Source organism: Drosophila montana, unplaced genomic scaffold (genome assembly GCF_035044405.1).
Source record: "Drosophila montana isolate Dmon_TW-CO22-7 unplaced genomic scaffold, ASM3504440v1 contig_1505_1, whole genome shotgun sequence".
Classification (NCBI taxonomy): Eukaryota; Metazoa; Arthropoda; class Insecta; order Diptera; family Drosophilidae; genus Drosophila; species Drosophila montana.
Window position 1 is genome coordinate 2,166,832 of NW_026996452.1, and position 10,947 is coordinate 2,177,778.

General features: G+C 36.0%; 2 protein-coding genes and 1 long non-coding RNA gene across 3 annotated transcripts; 2 read left to right on the plus strand and 1 right to left on the minus strand.

Moving 5' to 3' along the window:
- Positions 1-703: 703 nt before the first annotated feature.
- LOC135435539 (uncharacterized) lies at positions 704-1,693 on the minus strand. Its single transcript, XR_010437378.1, has 2 exons — positions 1,516-1,693; positions 704-1,332 (listed from the first exon to the last, which is right to left on the minus strand). It is a non-coding gene; the product is annotated as an uncharacterized LOC135435539 (long non-coding RNA).
- Positions 827-2,093, plus strand: Jhbp7 (Juvenile hormone binding protein 7). The gene is made up of 4 exons (XM_064692637.1): positions 827-998; positions 1,066-1,303; positions 1,378-1,623; positions 1,687-2,093. Exons 1-4 carry the CDS (start codon positions 926-928, stop codon positions 1,886-1,888), a joined length of 759 nt encoding a protein of 252 aa, XP_064548707.1. The 5' UTR covers positions 827-925; the 3' UTR covers positions 1,889-2,093.
- Positions 2,094-4,022: 1,929 nt separating this feature from the next.
- On the plus strand, positions 4,023-9,256 carry to (takeout). Its single transcript, XM_064689033.1, has 7 exons — positions 4,023-4,180; positions 4,238-4,475; positions 4,545-4,684; positions 4,747-5,046; positions 8,398-8,635; positions 8,697-8,836; positions 8,900-9,256. Exons 1-7 carry the CDS (start codon positions 4,117-4,119, stop codon positions 9,199-9,201), a joined length of 1,422 nt encoding a protein of 473 aa, XP_064545103.1. The 5' UTR covers positions 4,023-4,116; the 3' UTR covers positions 9,202-9,256.
- Positions 9,257-10,947: the final 1,691 nt, after the last annotated feature.

Consider the following 10,947-nt stretch of genomic DNA (forward strand, 5'->3'; position numbering starts at 1 on the left):
ATTGTTGCAGAATAAAATTTGAATAAACAGCGCACGTTACTTTGCTTTATTTAGAGTTTTTAAAAATGATAAATAATGTATAGTTTTTTATTAAATTTAATTTGCCTTTGAATTTCGTACATTTAATATTTCCTGAGAGTCTTGTCTAAAGAGGATAATAAAAATGTATAAAATAAGTTAAATCGATTTAATAAATAATTATTAAAATAATTTACTTATACTTAGCTTCAATATGGATGTTATAATTTACATTGAACAATCGAATATAATTGATAGAAATGTTTTTGTGAAAAATATAAAAACATTTGAAGCAAGTGTTGATTGATGAGAATTTCTTGTTCCTTCTCTTGTTAAAGCAGGGTATTAGCAGTTCGTCGTTAACAACTAAAGCCTTTAAAGACATTTAAAACTAGACAGCGAAACGGGCATTAAAATGTACAAAATCACTTTTGATTTTGTCGCTGTTTTGTTTGTTCTTATGACACTGCGGGACCTGTTAATAATATTAATTATTAATATTCTTGTCATCGTTGATATTGTTGTTGTTGTTGTTGTTGTTGTAGTTGTCGCCGCCAGCGCGTCGAACTGCGAATTCTCTATGATGACGATGAGAAGCCCGAAACCAAAAGCCACAACGACAAAAACAACAACAACAACAAGAATGAGAAAAACAAATAAAAAAGCGAGGCGAAGCGAGACAAGCTAAGAATGAATAAACTATTTAATGTATTGGCTGAATCTGACCGGTGGCCGCTTCAGAGCGAGCTCTGAAAAAAAGTCTATAAATGGCTGCGTTTGTCCAGAGCCAATTTACAGTTTAGCATTGAACTTGGTCGGGAGTTCGCGGAAAGCAGCGCGCCCGCGTCTTAGCCGCCAAATAATTTATTTCTGAGATTTGTAAGCGTCCGTTTCGCATAGTAAAAAAATGATGCTCCTGTCGCTGTGCTCCGTTTTGCTGCTCGGCCTGGCACTTGGTGCCAGTGGCGCCTCCAATTTCCGTGAGTCCCGCACGAGTGCGCCAGTGCGTCGAATAAGTTTTGATTTCGCTTTGGCATTTTAATTTAGCTGCTGAGCTGCCCCGCTGTCATTATGGCGACACCGACTGCATCATCAATGTATCGCACAGGCTGATCCGTCAATATGCGCGCACGGGCTATGCGCCCGCGGCCTTTCCGCAGGTGGAGCCGTTCCTGGTCAAGCGCTTTGACATCTCGGATGGACGCGCCGGCTCGCTGAGCCTGAAGCTCAACTTCCGCGATGTCAACGTGGAGGGATTGTCCGGCGTTAAGTTCGACAGGGCCGTGTAAGTAGCCGAGCATGTCATTTTTGTAGCTATATATAATTGTTCTGATTATATATTATTTTAAAAAAACGTAGCGGATTTGGCACAAATCCGGCCAGCAGCAAGTTTGAAATGTACGGCTCCTTCCCCAAGATTGTGCTGCGTGGCAAGTACCTTGCCGATGGACGCATTCTAATCCTGCCCATACGCGGCGATGGCGATGCTGATATTACCCTGCACAATCCCAAGTTTTCGGTCAAGTTCAAGCCGGCCACACAGTCGCGCAACGGACGCACCTACCTGAGCGTGGACAAGCTCAAGGTGCTCGTCGAGCCACAGAAGTAAGTTGAGAGCAGCTCAAAGGTTATACGTGATTAAATTGAAAATTGTGTGATCCTTGCCAGAATGAACATAAAGCTGACCAATCTCTTCAATGGCGACCAAGCGTTGGGCAACAATCTGAACCAGTTCCTGAACGAGAACTGGTCCGAAGTCTGGAGCGAGCTGCAGCCCTCGGTGCATGTGGCCATATCAGATATTATGAAAAACATTCTGGCCACACTGTTCAAGCGTTTCGCCTACGAGGATCTGTTTTTGGAGGACTAAAGCGTCGCAGTGCGCCGCGAATGTGACAGACCCTAAATATAGACGTAGATCTAAGTCTTTAGCTATTAACGTGTACGTGTACGAGTATTTTTCTTCACAAACATATTATCCGATGGACTGTTTGCTGCTCAGGCAACACTTAAATACTTAAGTCAAGATTTTAGCTTAACAATTAATTAATAAACAAACTCAATAATTGACATTAGCAACATTGTCTGGGGTCAAAGGGCTAAGAATTAGTTGTTCAAATGATTAATATGTATATTTAGCCGACTATTATATTTAGCATTCAACTCGGAGACTGGAGGACCTGCTCAACCAGAAGCAAATCGAGTTCATCTTTGATCTTTGACATTCTTCCATTCGTCTTCCCCTTATTTCTCACACAAAGCGAATTTTCTCTGTTATTTGGCATGCATATACACAATTTTATATAGTGCGGAGCATTTTTACCTGTTTGGTTTTTGTTTTGACCAAACATTTCCGCAAAGCTGTCGCATAAATTTGGCCAAAGATTTGGGAGCCAATTCACGTGATTGGCCACATTTGCATACAAAAATACGACGACAACATTTCAATTTAAATCTCAACCCAGTTGACGTCAAGTTTTCACAATTTTGTTTTTTATTTATTTATTTATATTTTTTTTTGCGTGCAATCTCGCTGAGCTGCACTTGTAGGCAATCCGTCGGCTGGCTATAAATATAGATGCGTATAAATAAAAGATACAAAACACAAAAACCGCGGCCAAGTTCAAGTGCAGGCAACGGTAAACGGCCAAAGTTGGGGCAACTGATAGCCGGTTAACCTTGGGCCCATACGCAAAATCTTCCATGTAAGCCGCCCGAGTCAGTCAACTGTTCGACGGATACTTATTATATGTATGCATGTAAGTGTGCAAGTGTGTACTAGAATCAAGTTGAGCAGCTTTTCTTATTGTCGTTTACGACAATGTTGTTTGGGATCAGGAGGCTGGTTCGAGCTCAAAGGTTAACTGAACAATCGAGTGGACTATATATTTAGCTCTGCCTTAGTCTATGTAGAATTTAAAAAGAAATAAGCTTTTTTTGATGATCACTTCCATTGCCGAAGGGGCAACTGCCCCCCACAAAAAGTTGCCTCGTCATGCTGTGAGGCTACTTAATGCGAAACTCGTTTAAGTTTTATGTCGGGATGATATAGACACAAAATGGGAAGTGTTTGTACATGTTGTACATAAAAAAGTGAGTTAAGTTCTTGTTTTACAATTTTCAAGTACTTTGATCTATTCATCTGGCTGGACTTTTGCAAGCACAATTAAGAGATCTACACCTTAATGTTTACTGCTAAGTATGACAAAGTTTTTACCAAGCGTATCTTCAATTCAGGCATATAAACAGTTGGAAAATAAGTCGCAAATATTTGTATATTATCTTAAAAGTAATAAGGAAATATATTTCACGAACCTCCGATGTTGACTGCCATTTGCTGACTAATATTGGGGCGATGTTAGAGGAACTCCTTAAATGATTGACAAGCCTCGTGCTTTAAATGCATCAATTATATTCAATTAAATAATTAAGGCATTAGTTTACAGTATGTAATAGTACACTGAACGATTTTTATTTATTTTTTAAACATTATTATTATTTTTATTTAAAATTTAACTTGCAGTTAAGACAAATATTTAATTTCTTGCATTCGATATTTTCTCTTTCTTTTTACAGTGCGTTAAGAATCGTGTTAATGGAAATTTACGTTTTTAAATGACTTCTAATTTTAGCTTAAAATATAAGCAAAGTAATACCAAAGCCAAAAAATAAAATAATTATAATAGTTACTGAAACTTCGGGGGAATTCTTTTTGACTCGAGCTCTTCTCGAAGTGTGTTTTTGATTAAAAATGAGCCCATTAAAATGCTGATACTACCATGGCTGTCAATAGGACTTAATGTTAGTAAATTAATCTTTAGATCGCCCTTAACAGCTCCAAATACGAATACTATATAATCACTATATAGTATGTGATTTGAACAGGTTATATTTGTTTACGGGATTGGAATAACTGGAGAAACTCGAGATGCTTTATGCATGTCATATTATAATATGTTGTGTAATATATTTCGGTTAATGTGCTACAATTGACTTAGGAACTGTGCTAGTATAAAAGCTAAGAAACACCCGAGAAATCATTTAGTTGCTGCTTTGAGTTCATTTGAATAAGTTAACAAATTTGATTGCATTGTGAAAATGTCGCGAATTTTTTTAAACGTCATCGTACTTTGTTCAGTTCTCGCTGTGCAGGCCGAGTTCCGTAAGCAAGGATCATTTATTCCCAAATGATTCCTTATTAATTTTACCAAATCCATAGCCAATGATCCGAAGCCTTGTAAATATGCCGATTCCGGTTGCATCGTCAAGATGATCAACTATTTGATCAGGGAAAAGGCAATGCAGGGCGATCGTGAGTTTAATTTGGTGAAACTTGATCCTCTGCCAGTGGCCAAGATGAACATAAAACAGGGCGCGGAAAGTCCAGTCAACATTGATTTAACGTTTAAGGATAACCAACTTCGCGGTATAAGCACAATGAAGTTCCGTAAAGTCAAGTAAGCCGAGAACGCAATTATAGAACTTATGAAATCCAAGTAAACAGCAACGCATTATTTCCAACGCAGAGGTTTCGGTAAGGATATTGCCAAAAAACACGAAATTCTGTTGAATGCGGGCAAACTATCCCTGGTAGGACCCTACAACATCAAGGGCAAGGTCCTGATACTACCCATTAGCGGTACTGGTGAGAGCAACATGACTTTGGGTGAGTTTCATTAGATAAGAAATACAACAGACAAATAAAATAATAATTAATGCTCTCATTAGTCAACTGTGATGTTGTGCTAGGCTTTACGGGCAAACCGTTTGAGAAGAATGGCGAGACCTACATGGAGGCGTCCAATCTGAAAATTACAACCAAGCCCGAGCGCATGCATTACTACTTCACCAATCTGTTCAATGGCGATAAGGCCCTGGGCGATAATATGAACGCGTTCCTCAACGATAACTGGGAAGCCATCTTTTTGGAGGTGAAGCAGTCGATGGAATCGGCATTCGCGGATATATTTCAAACAATTATTACGGATGTCTTCTCAAAGTATCCCTACGCTAAGTTCTTTGCGGAATGAATGCCATTTTAGCACCTAAGTTTGTTGTTCAGTTTTTTTTGTGTATATAGTTAAAGAGAATTATAATATAACAATAAATCCTGTCGTTGATTTAATTGCAACGATCCGCTAACATTGAATTACTCGGCGACAATTGTTGACCTAGATGTGAAATATAATTGACAACCTTAGATTCATTCATGGCAAAGATGAAAATAAATATTTAAACAAATTGCAGGTAAACAACTCAGGAATTAATTAGTTGCAATTATCATTTATCGCCTTTTGAATTATGGCTATTGAGTTAACTGAACGATTCACTAATTGAGCTGTAGTTCCACCCTGGGATAGTCTATATATCCAGTTATTTTCAGTGCTGCCAGCTTTTGAGAGCCAAAAATAGCTAGTTTCAGCTGGAGAATCGGAAGCTCAATTCTTAAGAAGCTTTAAAAGTATTGAGATCTCATTGTTTTCGAGATTGGCTAACTTTTTACTCTTGAATTATTTAGTTAAATATATTTTTAATGCTGCTCAATCTAGTTTTAACCGTTTAAAAGTATGCCAAAATAATCGATTCGTATATATCTAGAGTTAGCTAAAAGTGATGTCGTTTTGCCTGTAACATATTGGAGAAAAGCCGACATATTTTCCTAAATCAGCATTAATCAATCAAGATCGAGTAAAAAGCTAAATTGGCAACACAGTTTTATTTATGACTTAATCGCCAGTCTGTCAACGAAAATAATTGGCAAAGGTTATTTAAAATGAATGTCGAGTATTCTCAACTTGAGATATTTGAAATTCATGCATATTATATGAAGCGAAATTAATCTTCGTACTTGCAATGCTCATGAATTATAATAATTTGCATTAGAAACTAAATAATATTATGGAAATATCAAGATCAGGGCAAAGCGTGAGTCATTCAGATATCGTGGAAAGTCAAGCATTTTTTTAATATATATTTATGAATCCAGGAAAGTGGATCACGCTCAATAGTATTGCATAATTCTATCATTTTATTTATATTCTTACCGACTTTGTAAATTCCTGTTGCCTATTTCTGTGGTGCCTGATTAAAAGGTCGAAAATATTAAATGCCGCCCGAAATAATGCTGTGAATTTAAAAATTGAGGCTTCTCAAAAAAGCTTTGATAAACAAGTAAGTAAGACAAAATTCGAATAATCAGGAATATTTTATATAGTCGGCTCGCGAATTACTTTCATACAATTTGATTCTGAAACCAAGAAAATAAAAATATAAATTTGGTGGCCTAATTCTTTGATAAACCAGGACAATGCTGATTCGATACTTTGACTATGACTGTAAAAGGAATTAAACAATAAAGAGTGCCCTAGCCGGGAGGGTCCGACTACCAAATATCCTGGCATAAATATGTCATTTCAACATGTGTAATTACGAATGGTCAAGATTATACTAGATCTAAAATTGATTTCTTTAGATTTGTTGGAGAATGGGAAAGGTATCCAAAAAGTTAAATATTCTGGATCTCTCTCTCTCTCTCTCTCTCTCTATATATATATATATATATATATATATATATACTAAACGAGAGTCTACTTAGCAAAGTAAGTGTCTCCGAGATATTCTAAAAAAAAACAACAGGATTTTGATATCGATTCTTATCGATTTTATGAGAACAGGGCAAGTTATCGATCATTTGAGATCGGCGCGCACAAATATATGGACGGAGAGACGGGCAGCCAGAAAGACGGACATGTCCAGATGGATCGGCTATAAATGCTGAGTTAGAATCTATATAATTTATATATATACTCCTTGATCTGTTCACAAAACCAATTTAGCCTTTTTACCCGTCTTCAAGGTTCGTTAATTATGAATAAATATTCTCGTTTAATAAAACAATAAATTACACTCACAGTATTACGAAATGTTAAACTATTAAATGCAAAATTGATCAGAAATATTGAAATGTTAATCCTAATGTGATATATACGAATATCTCTTTGCGCCGATTGCACTCTTTCCAGAACCTCCGATATCGACTGCTGCTTGCCAACTGAAATTAGTGTGATGCTAGAGAAACTCCTTCGATAATTATTGAATTGGTAACTGGGTGCTGTAAACACATCAATTAGATTCAATTAAAGAATTATCGCGCTAGACGAGAGTAGTTTTCATTCGACTCGCCTAGACCATAATTGGTCTCCTGTTTTTCTGGAACCCATAACAACGATAGAGGAAGCATTTAGTTCCTACCCAAGGCACGGAGGCAGTCTATCTAAAGCGGATCCCTGAAACTTTTGCGAAATCCCATTCTTGTGGGAAACTTTTTTGTTTACCATCCGATCGTCCTCAAACTTTTTATCAAAGATCTTCTTGTACAAATTAACTTGAGGAACTATTTCACACTTTTTTGTTAAATCCATTCTTCCTTGTTGGAAATTCGGGGCAAAAGGTTTAGTGGGTAAATATTCGGGTTCAAATGAATTTCAAAGGTTCTTTTTGAAAAATCATTTAATACGTGTTTTAAATTTTTTCGCAGAGTACAAGCTTATTCGGTGCAAAATGCGATCGAATGATTTTTTGGGTGAAGTTTTGTCCGATCGACCTTAAACTTATTTTTAAAGCCCTACTTAAGAAATTAATAATTACGTTTTTTCGGCTTCAAACTCATTTTCAAAGATCTTTGTGAAAGTTTATTTGATAAGTTATTTTTTTTGCAAAATTGAGTCCAACATTCGATTCCTTATACACGATGGACTTGAAACTTATTTTTAAATATCTATGTAGAATTTAATTTAATTATTATAATTTAAAAATGCAGTTCGGGTTAGTATCAGTAGATTTAAATTTTATTCCGCCAAGAATTGTAAAGTTTTATATAAAATGTAAAGCATAAAACTTGGCACGGGCAAGGCCGGGAAATATGCGATAGATTATAAGAAAAATAGTTGAAATAAAATGATGCCATTAAATTAGTGCAACTACTTTTTACCAGACTGTCAATAAAATTAAGTGCTAGTAAAATAATCCAAAGACCAAATACGAGTACTATATGCGGTTATATAATATATGATTAAAACAGGTTCTATTTGTTTACGGTGTAAGTTATTCATAATGCTCAAAGCATCTAATTTTGTTAATGTGCCACAATTGACTTAGTTACAGTCCAACTAGTATAAAAGCTAAGAAACACTCGAGCAATAACTTAGTTGTTTCCGTACATTCATTTGAATACGTCTTTAAGTTGTGTATTATATTGTGAAAATGTCGCAAGTTGTTTTAATTGTCGTACTTTGTACAGTTCTCGCTGTGAGAGCCGATTTCCGTAAGCAGGGCTCATTAAATCCTAAATGATCTCTTGTTAATTTTACCAATCTATAGCTGATGATCCAAAGCCTTGTAAATATTCTGATGCCAAGTGCATCGTGAAGTTGGTCAACGAGCTGATCAGCAAGAAGGCAACGAAAGGCGCTCCTGATTTCAATCTGATGAAACTCGATCCTCTGCCAGTGCCCACGACGAATGTGAAACAGGGCGAGGACAGTCCAGTCAACATTGATTTAACGTTCAAGGATAACAAAGTCCACGGTATAAGCACAATGAAGATCCGTGAAGTCAAGTAAGAATGAGATGAAATCATAAATATCACTTGCTAGCGCACATTATTATTTCAAATGCAGAGGTTTCGGCAAGGATATGACTCATAAGCACGAGCTGCTTTTAAATGCGGGTAAAGTATCCCTGGTGGGACCCTACACAATCAAGGGCAAGGTCCTTATACTGCCCATCAACGGCGATGGCTTGAGCAACATGACATTGGGTGAGTTTCATTAGAAAAGAAAGACAACAGACAAATACTTATAATAATTAATGCTCTCATTAGTCAACTGTGATATTGCGCTGAGCTTTACGGGCAAACCGTTTGAGAAGAATGGCGAGACCTACATGAAGATAGCCAATCTGAGACTTACGGCCAAGCCCGAGCGTTTGTATTACCACTTCAGTAATCTGTACAATGGCGATAAGGCCCTGGGCGATAATATGAACGCGTTCCTCAACGATAACTGGGAAGCCATCTTTTTGGAGGTGCGACAGTCGATGGAATCGGCATTCGCGGAAATATTTCGAACAATTATCACGAGCGTCTTCTCAAAGTATCCCTACGCTAAGTTCTTTGAGGAATGAATGCCATTTAAGTACCTAAGTTTGTTGTTCTCTTTTATTAAATCGATCAAATCTAGCCAGCGAAATTTTGAATAGATAAATGTAAAAATAAATCATAATTACTAGAATAATTACAGATATCTATTACTATTTAATTACTCCGCGACAATTGTTGACCTAGCTGTGATATATACTTGACAATCTTAGATTCATTCATTGGAAAGAGGAAAATAAATATTATTTCATCGAATTGCAGATAAGTAACTCAGGAATTAATTAATAACAATTATCTGCGTCTGGTGAGTTATCGCCGCATCATTATTATTACAGGTTATGTCTTGAGCTTTAATCGAACAAATACTGTTAAATATCTTTTATATCTGTTAAGTTATTATATAAATAAATTAGATACATTTTAGCTGATACACAGTTCATAGCTTCAAGATAATGATAATTTAACTTCTTGCATGTGCGTGTCAGAAAGCCAAACATATTTTTAAAATAAAATGCGAATTGGCAGCACTGATAAAAAGTGTTGCCAACTGCCGCTGCAAGAAATTAGTTGGCAAGGTGGTCCGTTAGGATTCGAAAGGCGGACGGCTGTTGGAAAGGTCAAATTTTTGTTTTTATCAATTATTTTGCGTTTACACTTGAAATAGCTAAAAAAAAAAAATGATCAATTTTCATGCAGTGCTTGAACTCTGGATTATCCATCCAAGTAACCCGAAGCTTCTATACATTTATTTATTTATTAACCAATGGTAGCTTTCAGGTTATCTTAAATTAAATAATATTATCTTAAACAGAAAATAAACACCAAATATGAAAGTAACCCGAAGCTTATGCCTATATTAAATAATTTATTTTACTGGCTACCGAATATTTTTTCGACATAACTTAAATAAAATCACTTTGGATTTAGCTAGAAAACAGCTGAAATTACAGCACTGCTCATTAAACTTAGATATATAGGAAAAAACTAATATTATCGCTAATTCATTTGATTGATTCATTAATTCACTGATTCTATAGCCGACAATACCTAACCTTGTAAAATATAAACTAAATAAACCAATTAAGATATCGTGAGCAGTAATCGCTTGAAAGTATTGCATAGTATTCACATATAATTTATTTTATTATTTCCGTTGCCTATTTCTGTGGCGTCTGATTTAAATATCGGGAAATTAAATGCAGCCCAAAATGATGCTGTACACTTTTCAAATAAAGTTTCATTAGAAAAGCAGCAATTATTGCGGAAGAAGATAAATTAAATTTGAAGTGGATTTATTTATATAGCATTAGTTACTGAAGTTTGTGCCTCGGATATTTCTTCCTTCCTTCTTCTTCAAATGTGGACAATAATTCAATCCACTTCAAGCTAACTTCCACATATATACATAATGCACTTTTAAACAGTTGAAATTTGCAAAAGCTGAAAAGCTGCTTAAATTTGAGGAAAACGATAAGGCCGGAAAACTTCTGTCAGTCCCTATAAATGAGAGGTAACAAATCAAACTTGGTGTAACTAGATTGAATAGTCTCTGGAACAAGAAAAATAATCAATCGACTTGGCTAATTACTTACTCATCCAGATTATAAAGTCGACTCGGGAATACCTTGTTGCCGTACATTTTGATTCTGGAACCTAGCATAACCCCAGTATACGAGAAAGCTTTGTCAGCTGGAAACAAGGAATTCAGTAATAAAATCACGACAATTTACAAGCTGCATTTAATTGAGATCACTTAAATAGGTTAAAAGGCG